The sequence below is a fragment of the Dinoponera quadriceps genome, unplaced genomic scaffold (genome assembly GCF_001313825.1).
Source record: "Dinoponera quadriceps isolate SergipeBrazil2010 unplaced genomic scaffold, ASM131382v1 scaffold1872, whole genome shotgun sequence".
Classification (NCBI taxonomy): Eukaryota; Metazoa; Arthropoda; class Insecta; order Hymenoptera; family Formicidae; genus Dinoponera; species Dinoponera quadriceps.
In genome coordinates this window covers 733,014-757,285 of record NW_014555944.1, presented here as the reverse complement: position 1 = coordinate 757,285, position 24,272 = coordinate 733,014, and the positions used below count along the sequence as shown (strand labels likewise).

At 46.1% G+C, this 24,272-nt stretch overlaps 2 protein-coding genes across 3 annotated transcripts in view; one reads left to right on the top strand and one right to left on the bottom strand.

Annotated features, from left to right (window-relative positions):
- Positions 1–2,110: 2,110 nt before the first annotated feature.
- LOC106745957 (brefeldin A-inhibited guanine nucleotide-exchange protein 3) lies at positions 2,111–20,941 on the top strand. Of its 2 annotated transcripts, XM_014622027.1 has the most exons (22): positions 2,111–2,298; positions 2,725–2,858; positions 3,949–4,083; positions 4,275–4,440; positions 4,759–4,888; positions 4,990–5,274; positions 5,691–5,924; positions 6,159–6,386; positions 6,601–6,977; positions 7,353–7,537; positions 7,618–7,780; positions 7,986–8,294; positions 8,376–8,598; positions 8,671–8,844; positions 9,038–9,446; positions 10,118–10,330; positions 10,392–11,280; positions 11,390–11,522; positions 13,891–14,119; positions 16,722–16,951; positions 17,213–18,761; positions 19,559–20,941. In XM_014622027.1, the coding sequence occupies exons 1-22, from the start codon at positions 2,214–2,216 to the stop codon at positions 19,700–19,702; spliced, it is 6,624 nt and encodes a 2,207-aa protein (XP_014477513.1). In that variant the 5' UTR covers positions 2,111–2,213; the 3' UTR covers positions 19,703–20,941. The 2 variants fall into 2 exon arrangements, with proteins under 2 accessions (XP_014477513.1, XP_014477514.1); XM_014622028.1 differs by lacking the exons at positions 2,111–2,298; positions 2,725–2,858; positions 3,949–4,083; positions 4,275–4,440 and adding an exon at positions 4,459–4,575.
- A 2,155-nt stretch (positions 20,942–23,096) lies between these two features.
- LOC106745959 (protein lozenge-like) overlaps positions 23,097–24,272 on the bottom strand; it is a 30,471-nt gene continuing 29,295 nt past the window's right edge. Inside the window, exon 6 of the mRNA XM_014622030.1 lies at positions 23,097–24,177. Within this exon, the coding sequence (XP_014477516.1) occupies positions 23,711–24,177 (467 nt within the window). The 3' untranslated portion in view covers positions 23,097–23,710. The remainder of the gene's footprint in view (positions 24,178–24,272) is intronic.

Genomic DNA, 24,272 nt, shown 5'->3' with positions numbered 1-24,272 from the left:
ATTTCCTTCCCACATGCTTCCTCCTCAGTGGAACAGTCCACTTAGCATTGTTTTTATTGTTATGTGAATGAGTCGGTGTGGAGTGTTGCAGTAAATTGATTTAATTTATCGTTGTGACAATGAACAATAACTTTTTTGCGAATAGGAATTATATTATATATAGCAACTTTTCCTAGAATTTTTTTATATTTGTGCATTCATATTTCAATAAATAATATCAGAAAAATAATACCAGAAATCTTATTGGTGATAATTAACATATAAACATTGATTTTATATATGATATATAAATATTGATTTTATATTTATTATTTCATAAAAATAAAAATATTTTATACTGTATTGCATCGTAAGAAACGTGTTATCTTTCTTATCATTGACACACAGATTATATTTAATTGATTAAATTAATAAAAAATAAAAGATGGAATTAATTAGACCTGGTAAACAAATTATCCACAAGATTAGTGGTGCCATCTAGCGGTGGTACGTTAGGTAGTACAACGGTTTTGGCCAAAGTCCCTAGAAGATAGAGTTTAGTAAAACACCTCTAGTCAGAATATGGCCGATATTCATAGGTGTGTTCGGAGAGACATTATTTAGCGCTACCGTATCATTCTATCTTTGTTGAACATGTAAAGAGTAATAAAGATAGAATGATGCGCTTACGTTAAATAGCGTCTCTTCGAACGCATCCATAATCAGATTTTATATATATATATTTACACGTTTCATTGTGTGTAAATTTCTTGAATTAGTGCAGCAGTTCAATGAAAAAGAACAGACCAATTATAGAACTGACCAAAGACCGGGAAATATAAACATATCTTAAAATATATCATAATGAAATATATTTTCTATTCTAATATTAAAATAATTATAATAATTAGTCACGTATAATAATATATGTAAATAAACATAATAGTTAATTGATTGGATTTTATTATTTTGAGATATTAAATTATGAAATAATAATAATTTAACCTTTACACATGTTTTCCTATTTTTATCGCGGTGAAACCACTACTAAAGCAACAAGAATTTTTTGTTGGACAATCTTGTGGAAGAAAGAATGTGCCAAGAATGGTTTGAAAAATATAAAAGAGGAAACTTCAATGCGAGCGATCGACCGCGCTCTGGAGACGATCGAGGATGAGAAGTTGCAAGCACTTCTGAATTAAAACTCAGCACAGGTGCGAAGAAAACTTGCATAACAACTTGGAGTGGTTCAAAACACAGTTTCCGATTGCATGCAACGCGAAAGAACCAAAAAGAAGAAAACTAAGTGCCTCGATTTCGTCACTGCGCATCCCAAGGTTGGTAACGCATTACTTATAATGCTGTTATCATTACTCTTTCGATAACGACTTGATAACGGCGTTACTTTTTTCTATTACACAAGAATATATATAATATGTATGTATATAAAAATATTATATGACTCATATAAGAATATTATGTAAACGTATTTTGAAAAAGGTAACAAAAAAATTATCAATTTATAAGTACATATATGTATATATTTTGAGATAAAAGAATATAAACTATGCACCAAATAAACTAAATTTATTTTAAAATAAAAATATTCATAAGACCATTTTGTGATATGAGAATTGTATGATTATGGTATCTTGTTCTATTATCATAATGATGAAAGCGACATCGTACCTGTGATAAAGCGGACACTCGCTTGTTATTGTGACTTCTCCATAATTTTATTGTGACATGGTTGCCTTAAAATAACATCATTATTATATTACCGTGATTTTTGCTATATAATAATAATAACATCATACATTTATAGGATAACGCGAGGTTCCAAAGAAGTTCTAGTTCTTAATGAAAAAGTATAAAAATCTTGCACATGTGTTCATTTATACCATTTATATTTAGATTTTCGCAAACTGCGCACAAATTGGCCCACTTATGGGGGTTTAAATTTGTAAACCACGTTTATTTAGGAGCGTATGTTTATTAAAAAATAAAAACAAACGTAGGTAACACCATAAATCCTTACTTTTCGTTCTGATTTCTGACTAACGTTCTCGCCGTAATTACCGTTGTAATCATTTTGCCCGATTATTCTCAACAAACGCGCCGGTTTTCCGAAGGGAGACTCGTTTTACGCTCCTGAGGACGTGCGTATAACGAAGCGTGTGTCGGCACTCCCGTTATCGATCAGTCGCGTGGTAGCGGTGGTAGCCCGTCGTGTCATGGAGGATCTCCTGCTGCAGATCGTCAGGGAGTCGAACAATGCGAGGCTACAAAATTTACGAAAATCGGCGCAGGAAGCGCACGGTAAGCACACACCGCACCTTCGACAATTAGATTTGTGTTTGCAATTTTTTTAATTCGACATTTTACGTACTAAACTCGCCGCTTGTGGTTGCCTCTTCCTGAAGACGTCGAGCATGCTCGCTGGTCGATCCCTCACGTTAGATTTCATTGCGCATTGTAAATCGTAAAAGTGTATCGTATAATTCGACCGTATGGTCTGGAAATTTCACCGTCATTTTCAAAAATCACGCATACGTCCATCTGGAAACGTGTACTAATGTATGAATGTGACGCAGCATAACAATGACGTTAATGTAATTATATATTTAGCGTCTCGGTGTTACATCGTGCTGTTTGAGCATATATACCGGATGTATCGGAAACGATCCATAAGGCGACGATCACACGGGGGTTTCGTGTTAAGGGGATGATACCGCTTTCTTGCAGATTTCCTGGAGAAGCAGCAGGGCTTGCTGCGAGACCCGCCTCACGAACTGCGCGCGAAATGCCTACATACGTTTCAGCTAGCACTGGAGACCAACCGGAGCAAGTTCGTCGCTTTCGGACTCTCGGGATTGCACGTGAGTAAAACGACAAAGATTAAAGAAAATATAAAAGAAAAACATTCCGTCGCCCGGCCGGAAAAACTCCGTTTTCAGCTTTGCGTTGGTATTTTTGCGCGAGTAAGTCGCGACGCGCGAAGGAAGGGAAAATGTCGCGCTCTTTATCTTCAAACCGTTTCTCCGCCTACGTGTGGTCGGCATCGGTGTGACCACTCGTGGAAACACGTATGTTCCGGAACCGTGTGCGATAAAGCGAGAGATACCGGCGAACAGCTGCGACAGTTTAAGCCAAGTTTCGTCGATGTGTCGGGCGACTTATAATGAGCGTCGATTGCGAACACGAGGAGTTCTTCCCTACGTGACTCTCGCGCGCGCTCTTGCGAAGCTCGAATATTTTTGCGTGGAGACGTCAATCACGGCAATCGATCGATGCGCGATCGGAACGTTAGTCCGACCCGTGAATATACGTTTCTTTTATTTTGATTACAACGTCACGTGTTAATTTGTTCTGTCCTCTTAAGCAAGAAACGTTAAATTAATCTTTCGAAACACGAATTTTATTGGGATTTTATAGACATTTTGACGCAACATTTTGTAAATGTTTTTAAACTGTTACTTTGTAATATAACACGAGTGCTATATTGCATTTACATGGTTGAGGGGGAAGTTATAACTGAGTTATGTTATTTCGTGTTTGCTGGAAATATCTCTGAATTTTTCAAAATCACAGCGTAGAAGTGTTATTCTTAATATTTGGATCAAATGTCGTTAACGATGACGTTGAATATAATATTATATATTTGAAAATGTTACAAAATATCATTGTAATAACATTGTGTTAATGATCTCTTGCTTACTAGGCGATTAACCCTGTAACGGTAATGTGGGGTCAGATTGACCCCGCGGTTTCGTTTATTTTATAGCGTGCACGTTTCCCTTCTCAAGGAATCATGTTATTATTTACTTTTTCTATCCATTTTGTGCATTGATTACATAAAAATGGCCAAAACAGAACATGGCGTCGGATTCAGCCCCATTTTCTTCGATGTGTCAAAAATCCATCTTGCCGTTAGAGGGTTAGAAATAACGCGGGAAATGAAATTCGCAGAAAATGTTGAGGGACGACAGGTTCCAGTCGCCTTATGAGCCTGAAGACGACTCTCTATGGCTGCCGGCGCAAATGCTGCACGCCATGAGCTCCATCGTCTCGCAGTCCGACGACACGCAAACGGACATGCTCAAAGTGAGTCTGATGGTCACCGGTAATCTAAAACGATCGATCTAAAAGCGAGAAACCGACGGGAGATAGTAATTGCGGGATTAATAATCGGGCCTGCAGAAGTTGGGTATATCTTTCCCTCGTTTTCAGCCCTCGCGGTAAAATCACAGACGCGTAGAAATGTGGCCGATTTCGATCGTTCGTATCCTTTCCAGGTCCTGCTGCAAGTCGCCTGTTCCTCTTACTGGACCATGAACGGCCGGCTGATCATCGCGATCCTGACCACGTGTTGCGAGGCCTTCGAGAATGGGAATCAAGCGGTGCGCACGGCCGCGCAGGCGGCGACCAGCCAGACCTTGCGATCGTTTTGTCTCTTTTTAGGTAATCGCGGAAATCCGGGCGGGAAATTAGAACAAGGAAGATAGGGAGAAAGACGAAAAGAGTAATAGAAATCACCGGTCGCGTCGGCGATGCGCATCGCCTTGATGCACGGCGACGGCGACGGCTTCTGCCGCGGTATGTCAGAATGTTTGGTCGATAAATTACGAGATCGCGTGCCGGCGGAATGCGACTCGAAGAGAATGCCATCGGCGAGGCGTCCTAACGACCGTTGCTCGCTATATGTCGCGAACGCATCGCCGATGTGTGCCATTTCAATGCGTCATTGTCCGATGACGCTCGTTTGCATATTGCTCGCAGACGAGGAGTGCCAGGAGATGGACGAGAACGCGAAGCGGAACAAGAATGTACGCGAGAGAGGCGTTTCATGCTTCAACGAGGCCTTGCCGATCCTGCAATACATCTGCAGCAAGCTGGACGAGGCACAGAAGTAAATAGCACGCACGCTTGGGGAACTAGAAGTGACGCTAGGAAAACGCACAATCGCGCGATTAATTTGCATCTTTCGCTCTTCTCCTCCGTATTCTTTAGGAAATCCTGTTCCAGCAACGGCAGGAACGGCAACACCGTGGTCTTCCTGCTAGAATGTCTGCACACGCTCATATCCTCGTTACCGCAGAAGATCCACACCAACGCGCATTTCACCACCTTCCTGTGGCAGAAGTTCTGCCCGGCCTTAATAGCCTTCCTGGGCACGCCACGGGTGGACAAGACCTTCACCTCGCGGGAGGGCAAGGAAAACGAGGTCGGCAGAGGCTCCGGGTACTTGGCCACGTCGTTGAGCTTCGACAGCCATCAGGCTAAGACCGTTTACAGGTGAACGCTTTCACGGGGATCCCGTAGAAGGATTCGGCCAATTCTCGGATTCGTAGGAATCATTGAATTTTACACTTCGACAACATTTAATCGAAGGTGGCAAATATAGCGCAAGATAGCGCAGAACATTCTGAGATTATTTTAGACGTTGAGAATCGTTTCGTCATCCGTGCGAATTTGTCGCGCTTGATCGATAAATTTCACTCATTGGGAAAATTTTAAACAGTTTCTAGTATTTTCGCAAGTTACATGAACTTTGTGATAACACAGAACGCCTTGAGATTATCCCGAATGTACAGAGGATATCCTAGAGCTCTCTTCGGAATAACTTGATTACATTCAGAGTGATTCTGGGACGTCTTGTATTATCCGGGTAATAATTAATCGTATGACGATTTTGGCGCAATGTATTTCAGCATTGGTACAGAATTGGTGAGACTAGTAGGATGCGTTGGTCCGTTGCGACCGGTCTTGGAGTCGGTTTTCCACAGGATGTTGCTGTATCCGCCGCCGCAGCAACGTCTGGAGCCCCTGAAAGCGCTGAAGGAGCTGCTGCGTAGTCCCAGTCGGATGGTCGACTTCTCGGGGCCTTTGCTGGTGGAGGAGGACCGCTCGAGTCATATACAAAGTGACATGGCGTTGATGAGACTGTGAGTTTCTCACAGTTTCCCACAGATGGATTGGCAGATTCAGCCTGATCCGCATAATAAAAAAATCTCAAGTCGATATTTTAGTTCTACATTAAGTTTCCAAAGGTCGTCCATTTTGTCCCTTCGACGCTACAAATGGAAAGTTATTTCCGTTTTCCCGACCTGAAGATTTAACGTAGAATTGAAAATTTCGACTCGGGACGCTGCTCGAGAATTTGGCACGTGTCGTTTCAGCGCCATGGACTCGATCGAGGAATCAACAGCGGGCGGATTGGCTATATTGCACGCAAGTGTCTCCTGCGTAGTTGCTATGCTGTCGGCGCTTCAGGAACTTTGCGAGGGCAAGGCCATTAATCACAATTACACGTGCACGATCAATAGCTTGTACGAGGATCTGGAATCCTGCGACTACCGTGGACCTCTGACCTACCAGAGCATGGCGCGGCTGCCAAAAACATATAGGTGAGCATAACAACGCGGAGATATATGCGTCGCTCCATAGGGAGAGAGTTTAATCGATTCAACTGAAGGTTACTCCCGTGAGAAACGATCGTTTGTGCAATTTTCGCCCGAGCCATTTTTAGGACTCGTGTCGTGATACACGCGCAATTTTCTTTCGCACTAACTCGTGTGACGTTGTAAATTTTGCAACGTCCTGTAAGCATTTATTTGACAGGGAGCAATTGGAGTTAATGAAGAAGGGCATGGGCTCGGATTCCGATTCATCCGGGCACGGGCCGTCGGAGGACGGCGATTCAACGGACACCGAAGGGCCGCAAAACGAGTCGGACGAGGCGCAGGAGGAGAACAGTCCCGACGACAATGATTGCACGATGGAGAACGAGTGCGAGAGGCTGAGATTAAAGAAATTACCCAAGTGTCTTCACGTAGGACGGCAGGTGGCTGACGAATGCAACGTGGACGTGGAGCGGCATAACGCCAGACGGTTCGTAAGGACACTTAGATCCGATCTCATACCGATGGCGCTCACCTTGAGAAGTAACATAGAGGTGGACGAGGCGCTGCAGAATTTTGCATCCGAGTACTGTCAAGGTGTGTACAATCGCGACGATTCGGTAAAATGAATTTTACGGCGATAAAAAGAAATCGACGAGAATAATGACGTTTGAATAGAAAATTTCCAATCAAATTGAGTAATATTTATTTATTTATTTATTTCTTCATTCATATCCTTTAGTTACAAGTACAATGCGAAAATATTAAGAAGAAAGTAGTACGGGAAAGTAAAATAAGAAATAAATAAGTAAAATAAATGAATAATATGAGGATAATTTTGCTTTTACAAACAAATTGATATTATTTATCGATATTACTTGATTTTATTATACTATTGTACAATTACCATTTATTAGTATGAATTAGTATTATTTATTGGTATTACCTAATTATTCGATTTGATGTTTTAAGGAGTGTTCGCGGCTCAACAGAAAATGCAGGAGCAATCCGACGCCAGTACAGACTCGTGCGCTTTAATCACAATCATGAACGCCGACGGGATTTACCTGGCGACGTACGCGGCGTTGCTCCTCAACTTGAAATTGATCCGAATCAATTATTATCACGAGGAAGCCCGGCAAGTGCCAGTCAGCGAGGTGCGTTTCAGCCGAAAATCATTTTATCGTCTATCTCTCTTGACCTCCTCGCGTTCACCCTCGCGAATCTCGCTTTCAAGGAGCAATTTGTGGAGGAGGTGCACGGATCGGGTGTGTTGGTTTACCTTTCCGCCACGTGGCTCTCCGAACTGTATCAACAAGTGCTCGCGTGCAATCTACTGGAGAAGTGCGGCTACAACCCCAGTTCTACGGAGAACAACGCGTTGGTCAATGTCCTCACGGGTACGTGCGATTCACCCGATACTTCCTCCGAACAGACGAGATTTCGATCAAATGAAAATGAAATGAAAATAAAATGAAAATCTTTTCGTGAAATTAATCGCTTCATAATTCTCTTCTTCGTAAAATCTATATTAACTAAATTGTTGGTCGATTAAATTAAGGAGGTTTTACAAGTGGGCACTTCGTGAGTTTCTACGATTCACAGACGTGGACGGTATACCCGGCAGCCAAAGAGGCGGGCAGTTGCTCTCCGATTACATAAGACTGGAACGGGCCCAGCTTTCACGAAGCGAGCCGACTCCGGAAGCGGAGGCTGGCGCGAAACTCTCTAGGAGAGTGCTGACTTGTTGCTGGGGCAGTATGATGACGGTTCTTTCGACGGGACTGAATCCTCCCAAGGAGGAGAGCAACAAGAGCATCCTGAACAGAGACGGTAGCAGAAGAGGGATCCGGGACACGGTCGTCTTGGCGCTTGAGGGTCTTCACAAAGCCGCCACGTTAAGCAACGTACTCGGTACACATGCGTCTTCTTTCCTTCTATAAGCTTCCATTCGTATTTTTCTCATTTTCCTTTCTTATCACTCTTCGGTTTTAGGTTTGCAAAATCGCTGCGGCTCCATCTTCGCCCTTCTCGCGAAGGCCGCCTGCACGGAACAGTCCATCTCGAGGATGACCCGTAAGAAGGACGTTCTCCGGCTGAAACTGCAGAACAGAGCGACCAATATTCACACGTCTCATGCGCTCAGCATGGACGTGCTTCTGGGGAGAGGCTTGGAGCTCGGTAGCCACGGCAGCGATTGTTGGCCGCACGTCTTCACGTAAGTCATTCTCGACAAATTCCCGAAGACGCGTTCTTACGTATATGAAAATCAAATCATACGTTTGAAAAGGTGTTGCCTGTACGTGAGCAAGCTGGAGCATGATTTCTTCGGCAAGAACCAAAACCCGTCACTGCCCAAAGCTCAGCAGAAGAAGGAGAAGAAAGACACGGCGAACGGCGACGCCAAGAACGGCCAAGACAGGCTTCGGCTGAACTTCAACATCGTCGATGACGAAGAATCTTGGTACGATTTTTATACTCTGCTGTTTTCTCTTCTTCTTCCAGTTGCATTTAACACGATTAATTTTCGAAAATTCTCGAAAGTAATGAATCCTCAACTATACTATGCCAATTGTATGTTTTTATGAAGGATCAGAAATTTGTATTCCGCAAAAAGTGGAAGTAACTTTCAACCTCTCCGATTCTCCCTTTTATAGCGTGGACGTTTACAGTTTCCTTTCGAGCCCTTATACACAAAACCCCAGCTCGGACACGATCCCGGAGATTATCCAGGAATCGAACGCCGACAGTCAGTTCAACGGCATTCTGCCGGCGGATTACGCGGCCAAAATTATATGCGTGTTGTCACAGCAAGTCGACAGGCTCTTCGAGGACGCGGCGCTCAAGCTGAATCTCAGGGCGCTTTGCTCGTTCCTCACGGCCCTCTGCAAGGCTAGCAAAGCGCAACTGTTCAAGACCACTGACGGTTGTAAGGACAATAAGAGGTTTTGGTGGAGGAGAAGTAAACCGAGGGAGAACGAGATGAATGTGCTACTGTTGGCTCGTTTGGGTGAAGTTATGCTGAAGTGCGTGAAGAGCGGCAGACCTCTGATTCATATAATGGGGGTGAGACTAAATTTCTAATATCCGAAATCTTACAACTGTAGGGACGAGTTGTCCAAATCACTACTATTCAAGGTATTTCTAATATGTTTATATCACATGGAAAACACAATGTAATTTTTTCAAGTTTTGATTATGTTTTTCTTTGCTCATTTATTTTATTACATCACCCCAGTAAGTAAGAAACATCAAGTCAATTTTTCGAAATATTAATTTTAATTTTAATTTTATGTGAGTTTTATGAACATTTTGAAATAATATTTTTATAAATGTTTTTAAACTGTTACTTGGTAATATAACATTTCTAAATATTAAATCGACAACGTCGACATTAAGAACTACATATTTGAAAACATTACATGTTATAAAATATTATTATAATAACGTTGTGTTCATGATTTCTTGCTTACTGCGTTTATATTCAATAATTACAGACAAAAGACAAGGTACGATTTATAACAGATAACTGGTATGAATTAGGCGACTCTCCCCTATCTCGTGTAAAGTCACACGGTAAAAGTCGCACAGTTTTGCCAAGCTTCAAGATTAATTTCCCAGTTTTAAATTAATTCTTTCACAAAATAGCCTATCTGAAAATCTTTACATCGATAATCGTTTCTTTTCTCTTCTTCTAAGTTTAATCGCGTCGAATAACGTTGCTTATTCGCCCGCAGGTGTGGAGCATCTTGGGGCCACACTTTATGGAAGCGGCTTGCCACGAGGATCGCAGCATCTCGAAGAAAGCGGTTCAGTGCATTCACGACTCCATGGCGGCCTTGTTGAACGAGCAGGTGGAGCTCCCGCACTTCCACTTCAACGAGGCGCTCTTCAAGCCCTTCGAGAATCTCCTCTGCCTCGAGCTTTGCGACAGCGACGTGCAGGATCAAGTGGGTTACCGACCTGTCTCAGCGTGTGATCACTTACCTCACTTTCCCTTTTTCCTCGCAGATCGTCAGTTGCATCTGCGAGTTCGTCGAGACGAATCGCACCGAGATCCGGTCGGGCTGGCGGCCGCTCTTCGGCGCGCTCCGAGTCGCGTCGGTGGGAAACTCGGATTCCGTGGAGTCGGCGCCCCTGTTGGAGGTCTTCCGGGTGTTCCTCTCCACGGACAACACGTTAGTCTTCGCCAACGCCGCTCTCGACTGCATCCTGTGCCTGCTGAGGCACGTGAGAGGTATCGGCGACAACGAGAACCAGCCGGAGGAGCAGGAGCCGGTGAACATCGACAGCGCGGAGTCGCGGAGGATGCGACTGTGCGTGGAGAGCCTGAAGTATCTGTTGAGCTGCAGCGACATCCTCTCGTCGATGTACCGAATGCCGGCCTGTCCGATCTTCCACTCGGCCCAGCGGATTCACGTCTCCACGATCCCGCAGTACGTCGACCCGATCATCCCGAATCTGGAGCTCACCAGGTTCGACAAGCACATCGAGTCCATGCAGGAGGTCATACCGGAGCGATCGTACGACGTGCTCACCCCGTTGATCGACAAGGACGCGCACTCCATCGTCACGTTGCAGAGCATGGACAAGCCCAGCGGCATCCTCAGGGTGTGGTACATCCTCATCGAGGGTCTGGCGAGCGCGACGATGATCTGCCCGAGACGCTACCAACCGCACACCCTGGAGACCTTGTTCCACTTGCTACGCGACACCCTGAACGTGCCGGGACCGGCGTTCGGCCTGTACTGCGTTAACCACCTGCTCCTGCCGATGGTGCAGAACTGGCTGAGGAAAACGTCCAAGATCTTCCGCGGGTGGGACAACTTCGCACCCAACTTCAAGCAGTGCTGCGGTCTCACGACGGACCTCGTGGTGGATTACCTGACTCATTTGCAAGGTAAAACGCGCGGCAATCGTGCTCCCGAGGCTTCGGAGACGAAGAGCAGTGCGCAGGTCGACGTAATCGCGATTGCTAATCGTCGTCCTGTTTCTATAATTGCCGGCAGGCCCGGAGGTCGTGAGGAACGATGTCTATTTGCCGGCCACGACGCTGATGTTGAAACAGTTGTTACTGGTGATGGCGGAATGCGTGGTTCAGCCCACGGAGAGCATAGCTCGCCTCGGTTGCGCTTGCATCAGGTGAGTCGTCGTTGGGTCTCTTTCGGCCGAGCTCGCGACGCGCGTTGCGCTCGCTCATTCGCTATTTTTATTGCGATTCGCGACCTTCGTTAATATTTGCGCGGTTTAGCCTAACGCAACGCGACCGCCTCCGTGCAAATGGGAAGTCGTTCCGACGGCGATTGGATGACGGCTGGGCAGCAGTGACTGAGAGGAGAGAATGCGAAAGCGGCGGTTCTTTAACGGCCGATCGAGACGGCGCGTCGTTGATTTCGTAATTGAATTAGGAAAGCTGGGTCATAAAACGATGGTCAGGATAAAGGCCGTTCTACGATAGCGTAAATGTAGTCGTAAGCAGTTGCAAAGTGTCGTAAGGCGCAGTTTGTACAGCCACTACCGGTTGTAAAGTGTGCTGTGAAAAATGCTTGAAGTTCATCTTTCACGACTACGACATCGTAAGAAGTAAAAGCCAACCGATCGGAGTGCTATTATGGAAATGAACGTGACGATAACTGCATTCTGATCGGCCGCCGCAATCAAATTACGACGTACCTTTACGTGGATTAATCTGTCGAACAACATTCATTATTATTATTATGCCTACTCGAGTCGAAATTTTAATTCTACGCTAAGTCTTCGAGTGAAGAAAACGGAAATAACTTCTCATTCGTAGTATCAAAGAAGCACTAATAATTCGACGCTGCAAAAGGTATCAAGGTCTCCNGGGGGGGGGGGGGGGAATTTTGAATTCTACATTAAGTCTTCAAGTGGAGAAGACGGAAATAACTTCTCATTTATAACACATCAAAGGAAATGCGACACAAGAGCTTTGAAGACTTGGATCTAAACAGGCGTAATGTAGAACTGAAACTTCTACGTGCGCTTACGCTATTGTAGAACGGTCTTAAGACAGACGCGGCGGTGTCGCTTACGTAACCTCGCGCTGTGTTGATGCACAAGTAAACAAGTCCCGGCATCAGCGATTTCCAGTTTCGGGGGCGAATCGGGTTCGGTGGAATGCGCGTCGCCGCGGACGTCGGGTATATCGTCGTAACGAGCGTGCGTGTAAGACGATAACGAAGCTTGACAGGCTGTCCGGTGGGATAAAGTAGCCACCGACACTCGACACCCCCGGGGCGTCATGCCAACGACTGCACACACGTTGCCCCGCCGCGTCGTGTCCACCTGGAGTCGTCCGGGCGCATTTTCTCCGTGTTGATGCACGTACGGCGCGTACACGCACGCAACGCCGCGCCGCTCGTAACCCGATCCCTCGGATCGCTCGGTGTCGATCGCGAGGTATCGATGTACACGTGTACGCCGGGACTTTAAAAACGGAGGAGCAGGTCCGCGTACACCGGCGCTGAGGATGACGAGCCGGCCGGTATCCTGATCTGAAATCCTAGAGTCACCCGGTGCAGGCCGGCAGTCCACTTCTTCCAGCGCGCGATCCGGTAGATCGGATGATGGTGTTCGATCGAGGAGCGCGGGCGCGCTACGAAGCAGCGATCGCCTGAGGAAAGGACGACGGCGTTGGCCGGTATATCGTTGTACCGTCGACACACGGTAACACGAGAAATCCGATTACTGTCAATCGCACGTCGCACGGGCGAGGTTTATCACGAACCGATTACAGCGTCGACTCCCACAGTGCTGGTCTTTTGGATTTATTTTGAAAAATAAATACATATATGAAGCGGTATTTAAAGTCGGGGCTTATATTTAAGATTACTCCGTAATGAAGTACTTTCTACAAGCTATTAAAGGTAGATTTAAATTGATAAAAATATTCCATGATTTAAGAAGCTGAAAAAACATGTCATTTACTTAATTCTAGCAATTTTTTTCTATATAGAATACTAACCCTTACTTTGGACCAATGCTCTTAATGCTCGTTTTGCAAAAGAGAGACGTATAATGATAAAAAAGAAAAGAGAAATCTCAAGAACATTTTTTAATGACATATATTTTCAAAATACGAACATAATTAATAAATAAAGAACATTTAACAAATAAGAACATTTTTTAATGACATATATTTTCAAAATACAAATGAAGACGAATTGGAAATTAGTCGAGTGAGAAACAAAGAAGACAGAGGGGATTTGTAAAAATAATCCATGTCTCGGAGACACAGTATTCCAGGGTTAAGTTCATCTTCAGATGTTCCATAGGCAATAAAAACGATCCATACAGTGTTTGAAGAGCAGCCTAAAAGAAGATCTTGGATATAAGATCCGACTATGAATACCGGTCATGGAGGAAATCTAGATTCCCTCGATTGTGTCGATAATTCCTATGGTAATGTCGACTGTTCCACGCGTGTGGAAATCAGAGACGACGTATCGAGTGGCTGTAGTCACGAGAAGAGTGAATCCGTGTTTGACAGGCACATACTGGTGAGCAGCGGGCCGCTTCTCACCCCCGAACAATGGGAGGTCTGCGGTGTCGCGTGCTACCGCGCCTGTTCCAACTCGCTCCAGGAGCTGCACCAGCTGACCATGGCTTTCTCGCCCAGATCGGAATCCTTTTACGGGGACGTCGCGCAAGTGAAGGTCGCGGCGCGCCGGGACGCGACGCCGGAAGAATCGGAACGGCTGCGACAGCTCGCCGCCCAGGTAAGTAATCTGAGACTCGTTTACGAGAGATGGCGAACAAGGCAGGACCGACTCTCCGTTTCTGGTTGTTGTTCGTTCGATGTGCTTTGTCGATGTGCTCCTCGTGTAGCCATGAGATCTCGATAGACGAGCCTCCGGAGCGCACAGAGCTCGTCTTTTGAACTCGAGAAAGAGAGAGAAAAAGAGAGGAAAAGTCCATCTCTGCTCATTCGTCACTCATGCGTCACGATATCGTGATTGTTTCTCCCATCGAGGGCTTGTGGTCCGTAATTCACATCCTTCGAACGCTAAACGCGACCGGCCGGTCGTTCCAGTCCGAAACGGTCGCGTTTAGCGTTACGCTCGAGACGCGAGTCTCCTCACGTCCTCCTTCATTTAGACTTCATATTCACACGACAACAGCTTAATATTTTATTATCGACCGCTCTACCATCTATCTACCCGAGACTAGACGACTTTCCTTCGCAATGACCATCTCCTTGCCATCCGATAGATTCCGAATGGTGTGTTGTTGGCGATGTAGCGAGTGCGAGAGTACTTGATGTGTCGCGATGCGCGTGCACGTGCGAGAGAAAGAATGCGAGAGAGGGAGAGAGGGAGAGAAAGATACAGGGACACACGTGGTGTCTTCCTGACCTGACTTGATCTCAGGTGAGCCAGCTGCGTGAGGTATTGACTGCCATCAAGAGGCAGAGCGCGGCGTCACTGCCGACGACGCCTTTCCAGGATTCGATGACCATTGAGACGACACTGATCGACCAGCACACTACCTCCTACCCCGTCGGTTGTAGGCAGCACACGACACCCCCCGATTACACTAACACTACGACGAACACGGGCCCCCAATGGCTCTAGCCGACCACGGTAACTCACGTCATGGATTTTAAGAACAATCAAACCGAAAGAAACCTTACTTAATTACCTATATCGCATCGTTCCACCATTTCGAGCGATTTTGCAAGAGAAAAGCAAAAAAAAGAAACGAAAACGAAATAAGACGCGTAAACGTGGACAGCCTGTGTCCGGCCGCGAACACGCGGCCGAGACGAGCGCGACTCACGAGAAACAGTGATTCACAGAGTCCGCGGAGGCGTGCCATCATCGTGTCGTCGTCGACAGGCCAGGTTTTAATGCTCGCTTTTCACTTACTATCGGGGACGATTACGTGCCGTTCTCAGCCCGAGAGAATATTTTTGTATATCCAGCAATCTCACCTTACACATACATACGTACATATATATATTTTTTTTTCTTTTTTTTTGTTTATATATATATATATATATATATATAAACAAAAGAAAAGAAAAAAAATATATACACACAAGCACAAGTACTTTGTACCCCCGCTGAGTATGTTACATTGGCGCAAGCATAATCGACCGATCGCTTTCGATGTGTTCTCCATTAGCTTGTTCGATGTGGCTGATACCGGCGACGTGACGCGACAAAGTCCAAGGGTCTCCTATGTATTTTTGTACCGCTGAATGATTGTGTTCACAAATATACAGAGCTTCTATTATCAGAGCTGGTTGACTGTTCAATTGCCACCCTCCACCTTGAATGACGAGAGGATTACTTTGGAATACCGCCTGTCGACGAGGAAACGCTGTTCGATTCGAATCACCATATTCCTTTATTTTGAACATTTGCACACGCTGGTAGAAGGCACGGGTTAGGCTGCAAAGGCGCTTTGACGAGGTCCTTTCCGCAAACTAAAGATGCGAAAGTTGCCGCAAGTCTGTCGGCATTTATGTGTATTTTCAGGATATGTAAATTAAAGAAAGTTTAGTTTCAACAATATGGTATTTTAATTGTCTTTCTTATATCGAATTTTTCATACGTTCAGAGAATAAAAAAATATAAGATATATTATAATTTAATATATATTAAAATAAAATTGTCTTTGAAGGAAATTTTTCGAATAACATTTGTATCTCTCTCTCTCTCTTTCTCTCTCTTTCTAATAAATCGCTGATGAAACGTTAAAAAATCGATTAATAAAAGAATCGAGATACGGGCGTATCTGTAGAATTTGCAATCTGTAGAAAAGGACCTCGTCGCCGATCAAAGGAATCATCCCAACTTTTCTTGGCACGGTCTTGCGAATCACCATTAAAATCCATGGCTTGGGTCCATGGCTAGAATTTCACTGTCACAATAACGTGTACGCAACGGTACACGACACCGTGTTATAGAGGCTGCAGCTTTCGTAGTGTGCACACATTGTATATCTCTCGATCGGGCAAAAAATGCGGGGACGCGTTAGGCTGATTGAGTACATACCGATTACTACTATTGTAACTAAGATTATCCTCACGAGATCGCTTAGCAAGCGACGTCGAAGTCGTATCGGCCGATGATGTGTGTTCGAGCAACACACGTCTCGAGAGATCCTTCCGGTAACCGGAAACGAGGAAATAGACGGGGCTAGAAATAATCTTACTTGCAATCGGGATACTTGCAAAGACACAACAACTGCTTCTGTATAGCTGCAAAGTACCCACTCACGGATATCTCGAGGAACTGCGTCATATACCATTCATCTTCTGACGGCTGTGTCGAGCGAGCTTCGGGCCTCATAACTCACGCTTCTGTCCCTTAGGTGTTCCTCCTCGAGGAACAGACGCGCGTCGAGGATGCATCGCGGCCGTCCGACGAAAGGTCGTACGTGTTCCTCTTGTACCCGCCCGCCGTAGGCACCACGCTCAATCCCGACCTCTACATCGTTAGGGTACAGCTGCGCGCCTTGGTGGTCGGGCTTTTGGTGCACCAGATGCTCCTGCATTGCATCGCGAGCGTGCTCCTTCAGGGCGCTGGTGCCTCGATTTCAAGGTTCGTACGCGATCCTTTCTCGCCCAGATTGAGTAATGAGACACGAGCCGTGCACGTGGCAAAAATATTCATTGCGTCGAGTCTCCACTAAGAATATTTAATCATTCAATCAATCACTGACTAATCGATCAATAATAATCAATTGAGAAGAATCGGCCGTGTAATTGGCGTTGACTCGTTCGGAGTTCGGTACCGATCGTGAAAAGAGACGGATCGCAATCACAATGATCGACAATCGATCGAAACGACGCTTTCCCGTAGCCTGTCTCACGTGATCCCGCATTCGACGCCGTGCAGCTCGCCCAACCCTGCCAAACGGGGCTACCTGTCGCACTTGAGCCCGCACCACGTGGAGGTCTTCTTCTCCGCCTTGGATTTGTCTTACGTAGCCGCGCTCAAGTTCGACTGCCGACCCGGCCTCAAGTTTCTCGTGCAGAAGGTGGCGAATCTCGAGCAGCCGGCGAATCTCTACCGTCAGGCGGCCGCAGCCTGGACCATCAAGATCGTCACGCTGTTCGAGCTGTGCCTGCGCGAGATCGAGGAGCTGCACGCCACTTTGGACCTCGTGAAGACCATCTTGGGCACGGGTCTGAACGACAGGGAATGCGTCTACGACGTGAAGCACCGCAAGCTCACCAAGTACCTCAGGCAACTTCGCACGACCTTCGACGAGCTATGCGAGACTTACGTCGAGGTGGTTATTGACGAAGACGGCAGGTACACCAAGATCGACAGTTTCTCGGAGAGGAAGATATTCCTCTTGGTAGCGCAACCCGACGACTACCCCGAGATCACGAGGAAGGAGCCCATCGACGACCGGGTGGTCACGAGCACTCCGGCGTCCGGCACTCAGCCGCCCGAGGAGAATCCCGGCGTTCGTGAGGACAAGGTGGACGACGAAGAAGACGACCAGGACGATCAGGACGACGTGGACGTGTACAATCCGAACTTAGACGACGAGAGCGGCTTGGAGGAGCTCGGAGCCGAGAACGAGAACGATCCGAGACCCTTCAGGTTGTCGGACCTCGCTGCGGAGTATTCTACCGATTCTGGTCCGCAGTCCGAGCCGGAAACGGACGACTCTAGGCCGGTGTCCAGGCTCGGGTCGGTCACGGAGAAGATCGTTTATCCTGATCGCTCTGGCGGAACTTCGAGCGAAGGTTACATCGACCCCAAGTTCGAGTCTAGGACCCCAGCGCCGCCCAAGATGATGTACAGTCGCGACGATCTCTGCTATAACCTAGACTCGCTCTGGAAGACGGAGTCGGTCGACACCTCGAGGACCTCCATGGCGGACGTCAAGGTGCTCGATCGAAACGCGTTCTTCGACGAAGACTTTTTGTACCGGAAATCATACCCGAGAAGACGCGGAAGTGACGTGATCCTGTCCTTGGGTGTCTTCAAGGCGGATCTCGGAAACGCGGACAATCCCTCGATGTTCGACTCGGCGGACGTGAGGTCGCGCTCGCTGATGGAACTGCGAAGCGCGTCCGCTTGGACGACGTCCGAACCTGCGAGCGAGCCTTGCGAACCGGAGGATGTCAAGCCGGAGGACAAGAAGAACTCCAAGTCCTCGCAGATACTCGACAATATCGACGAACTGTTGCGCGACTACGAGCGCAGCAAGCGAGGCTTCAGGACGAATCCTTTTTTACGCGAAGAGCAGGAGAAATTCGCAAGCGAAAGCCAGCAGGTCGCCAATCAGGAAGCGGAATTCCAGAGGAGGAACGTTAACAAGGACAGCGAGGCTCACAGAAAAGCTTGGGCGGACACTTTGGGCACCGCGCTGGAATGGGCCTTAGCTTTACCAGTGAGTCCCTTTCGTATTTCACTTTGGACACACGTTGCATGATAAATGATTATCCGCGTAATCAATAATTCTGATATCGATTCTCTGAGATCGTAAACGAGCTGTCTTGGGGAAGAGATTTCGTTCGTACACAATAAAAAATTTGATATTGAATTTCACACGTTTCATATGTCCCAAACGGTCCACTCAAATTTTCGTGTTAATTTAACACAAGATGAATATGTTGAAAAGTAACACAAATATTATGTCGAAAATTAATACAAAATTAATACGTTAATTCATATAAAATGTGTTATTTTAATACACATGTTGAATATCGACATAGCACAAAATTTTAAGATAACAAACACAATTTGTTAAATTAACGCATGGGTATGTTAACCCTTTGCACTCGAGGGCTTCGGAGCAGAGCCATTTAAAATTTGTCTTCAAACTCTTCAAACTCAAATACAAATAGCAAGAGCGGAATATCCTATACACAATAGTTTTTACGATTTGTCTTTGTCCTTATGTTATGAACTGAAAGTTATTTGCATTGTCTCCATCTCGAGTTTGAAGACAAATTTTAAATGACTCCGCTCCGGAGCCCTCGAGTGCAAAGGGTTAAAGATTTCACATAAAAATTTTAACAAGGGCAGACTTTAACAAAAGTGCAAAATATCTTTGTAAAATAAGCGTCGTTGAATTTGAGTTCGACGCAACATTCGTACGGGAGAGAACGTATTAATTATTGTTATATTATAAATCGCGAATTTCCTGATCCGATTAGACTAAAGTTGGGTGACTCTTTTGTGCAGGACGAGCAATTAGCGCCGCTGCTTCCGGTTTTTGTGGGCGGTGTGCGTATGCTGACCAGGCATGCCGTGGATCACGGTCTGAAGCAACGTCTGTCGGTTCTATTTCACCGTATTGCCGTGCTTTATGGATTGACAAATAATTAACAGCGATCGTTCAGACACGCATGCGTGCGCGATCGCAGCCTTAGTTGCGAATTGATCTTCGTACGAGAAACAATTTGATATATCGTATTGTTTTCAACAAGTCCTTCATTACTGCTGTGATGCGAATGTAAAGTTCGTTAGAGAGGGACGAGAAGACGGAGGAAGACTTCACTGTGCGGCCGGTGCATATTTTATTCGCGATCAGATCGAGCGCGATTCGTTTCACGCTTGGCAGGAAAAAACGCGGCGTCCCGTTTTCGCGCCCGCGCGAAACCCCTATTTTTTCCGCGCATGCCGACGCGTCGACACGAGGGGACAAGGATTTTATTTACGATCCACTCTGCGCACATCTCTCGATTCTCATTTTATGCTCTTTGCGCTTAACTGTAGTTTGCGGTCCGGTCGTAGTGCCGGGTGTACCGGGATTTTTGCTTCCAACGCAAAGCTTGAGAACGCGGACGCGTCTCGCGCGACGCGCCCCGCCGCGCGAGTCGGGTGTTACCGGCATACTCCTCTATGTACACTTGCCAAAAAGAGAGAAACAAAGAAGAACACGATCTCTAGGAGTGGAACGTCATTTTTTATGCAGCTCCCGTCGCTAGTGTGGTAGATCCCATCGCCATTATTTATCGGGTGATCATTCTTTCGTAGACCAAAGAATAGAACGGAGAATCTCGGGGCGAGGAGAGCTAGGAAAGTATTACATCCCTTGCGATTGGTATTATATTTTATTGTATATAAACGAATCGATCCGTCGACGTGTGTCTGATTTAGGTAACCCGCTGGTGATTTGTGTTTTACGTTCGGTAGCCGGTATTATATTGTTTGTTGATTTTTCATTTATATTCGTCGTTTCGTAATCAAAGTAGAGATAATAATTGTGAACGTTGATGTATATATCAAATATTATATACCCGATGTTTCCCGATATACGGTGCATTCCATAAATGTTGTAAATGTTGTTGAGTATCAGATGGTTTAAAAGTGTATAATGGAGGGATTGATAATTGATAATAAAACGTGCCTATGTACCCCCTGTTTTTCTCCCGGAAAATGCGTCTATATGTGTGAGAAATAGAATGAATGTGAATGTAACGAGAAACTTGTTTTCGTGTGGAACAATGCGACCGCGAAAGCGCGTCTGCGATTAAATACGAGAAATACACGGTATATATGGCAATTCAAATGACATGTATCCGACGAGGTGTGTACGAACGTTAATAAATGAATTCTAATATCCGAGTACTATTTTGAGGGAGAGAGAGAGAGAGAGAGAGCGCACGTTGGAATTGAAGAAGTGTGAATGCGAATTCCCTCTGTTCTTATCTTTCGTCCTGAGTCTTCATTTTCCATCTATCGTTATTTGTTTTACCTGGTTCGTCGTGCAGGGTTCTCATGCAAGCGGCATTCGTCGTCCAAGTGTTCGATCGAGGGCGCGAAAACCGCGCGCGATTTATTCTCACCGTGCTCGGATGGTACCGAAGATGTCGACCGTTTCCTGCGAGACGAAACGTATTTCAGTTCGCCTTAACGGACGCAGGAAAGGGCGGGAGACTCTCTCGTCTGCGGTCGACTGCGAGTCGACTCATCCTCGTAAAGAGAGAAGCTTACGAGCGACGGCCGCCTCGGCTTATTCCGTGGTTTTATTCGTGGCGTCCTATTCGCAGGACGCGTCGAGGCTGTAAACATTCGCGGGAGAGGGGCAAATGGGAGAGAACAGCCGGGAGAGAGAGATCTCCCTTCGAAGTGTGAAGTCGTCTTGAGCATTTTTCGTCCAGCTTTCCGGTCGTTATCCGCGATTCCGTACGTAACAGTCGGCTCGCTCGATTCCGCTTAAACTGCATGGCGGGAGAAATGACGGAGGTAGACGCATGACACCAGCTGTTAATTTATGAACATTTTCATGTGCCGCGACTTCAATGAGCAGAGGAATCGCGAGATGTTCGCGAAGAGTTACCTGCAGATGCAACGACACCGACGAACTACAGTTCTCTAATTACGAGACGTCGCTGATTCTCTCTCTCTCTCTCTCTCTTTGTCTGGGGCCACTTCTCGGTTACTCCGAGTCCCTTTCGTAGTTATTTATAGAAACAAATGATGCGATTATTAAAGAAGGAGGAGTAGACGAGGAAAGTTACTCGTTAATGGAAAGACGTTCGGCGTTTCCAGCCTCTCATTATACCTTTGATTCCAGTTACGATTTACGGAGATTACTTCGTCGTCGTGTACACATCGGTGTCAAACGGCAAGACCGCCGAGCAGTTTTAATTAAATTCTCAGCCACGTGATAATTTCATTATGACGTATACGTCTGGACGGTGTACTATTATTTCTTATCAAAAACGATTGCACGTCGACGACACGTCCTTGTTGCACACGGAGAAAACATTGCAGTAAAAATTACCACAAAATTTCGTAACATTATGCCATGCCGAAATTACGACTGGAATTATGATGTGTGTTGTAATCTTTAGTGATATGCACAATGAAATATATCACTAAAGATTACAATATACATTATAATTTCAGTTATAATTCCGCTATGGTCCAATATTACAAAATTTTTTAGTAGTTTTTACTACAATATTGCCTCCGGATTTATGTCATCCAATAGTCACGCACTGTGTGTAAGAGTTCAATAAATTAAAAGCAAATTGCCGAACAAACGTGGAAATTTAGTAAATTATTCATCCTTGGGAACCACCGGATGTATTTCTCGCCACTTCGATATTCAAACGGTAGTTTTTTTTCTTTTTAAAGTTCAAAAACTGTTCCGATTATTATTTCAATGGTTCAGTATCAACGGTGACTTTTACCGAGTGAAAAAATTGATTATTGCGCAAAATGCAATATTGGTTAAATTAAACAAGACGGGTTTAAAGATTTCGTCGACGTATGGAGCAGGACAGGGTGGCTCGCTAATAAAGGGACGCAGAAACGACGAGCCGGCGATGTCGCGACTGGTCTAACCGCAACTATCCATCCGTTCGTCATTTCCAGCGTGCTTTAAATATTAAATAGAGCTCGCTGCGCTCGTAAAAAGGGTTACTCGTTCCCTCGCGACGAAAGAGACAACGGCGTTGTCACGGTCCACTCTCATGACGCGCACGAAGATCTTTCTACGGATGATGAGAGAGAGAAAGCGCCGGGTCCAATTTATTTATTTGTCGCGTCTTTCTCGCACCAATCTCGGCTACGAATTTAAAAATTAACAAATTTCCCGGTGCATTTTGTGTGTGCGAGAGAAACAGATTTTTGTTCGAAATCCTGTTTCAAAATCCTGCTGTCTTCGATATTCACACTGTATTCTTTTTTCTCCATCACGAAGCGTCAAGAGGAGGGATTTAGGAAGCCTGTCAGGCAAGACTTTATTTCGTTTCTGAAAATATCTGTGTGTATTTACAACGTTACAGCGTCTGACTAATTTTTTTTTGCCGGTCGAGAATCAAACGACGTTTCCATTATTCGATTTACAATTGTGAAACGGATAGAACGTCCGTCGTGTAACGATGAGTGTATCACCACTCGCGTACGCACGAGGAATTGTTACTGATTAGTCTCACGTTTCGATTCTAATGAGATCTCCCGTTGCTCTTCGACGCCTTTCACAGGTTGACGAGTCTCTTTTATATTTTCTCTCTTTTCTTTTTCAGCGGAATACGCCTCGCACTCGCGACACGGGCCCACAATTTTCACTTACGCTGACGATCATTATTACGAAACACCGGATATCGTCCACCGGCCGGCTTTTGCTCGCGATGACTCGCGCGCCTAAAGATGGTCGCACAGCGACGACGGAGTCCCGACGGTGATCCTTCGCACCTTCCCCGAGAAGCTCGCACTACCTTCGTTTCCAAGAGTCAACGTTCACACGTCGTCACAGCACTAACTACGGATTACATTGCCACGATCGGGAGCTCGCGCACTGCGATTCACGCACGACACCCCTCACGGACGATTTCGATCGCGCGTTGCACCGAGGATCCCCCTTCCTTTCCCTTCCTCTCTCTAATACGGCCTCCATACATCGTTCCTCTGCTCGCTCTCCTCGCCGAGCACGCCGATCTCTCGGATGCTGCTGATGGTGAGATTACTGCCGGCTATGGTGACCTGCTCCTCGCTGATGTCACCGTGCAGGTGCAGGTGTATCTGGTTTTGATTCACGGTGCTGTACAGCTGGGGGTAGAGGACCATGGGCGGCGGGCTGATGTAGTTCTGGCCCGGATTGTTGTAGTAGCCCTGATAATTCGGGTTGTAATTGTGGGAGGCCACTGGGACCGGGGTGGCGGGGCCAGGTGTCCACGAGCCGTAGTGGTAACCCGGGCTGCCGCTGCCCGTGCCGCCGCTGGCGAAGATGTCGGGGTCGCTGGGTCTGGCTGGCACCAAGGGCAAGGACGTCGGCGAGCTGCCGTGTCCCGAATACATGGACATGCAATTCGGCGTGTAGGTGTCCTGCTGATTCTCCGAGGGCAATACTGCAAGCAGAATACGGAACGGTCCGATTGTGTGGATTTCGTCGAGCCTTCGACGTGTAACGAAAGCGATCGTGCGATTTTTACGGTGGAAAGGA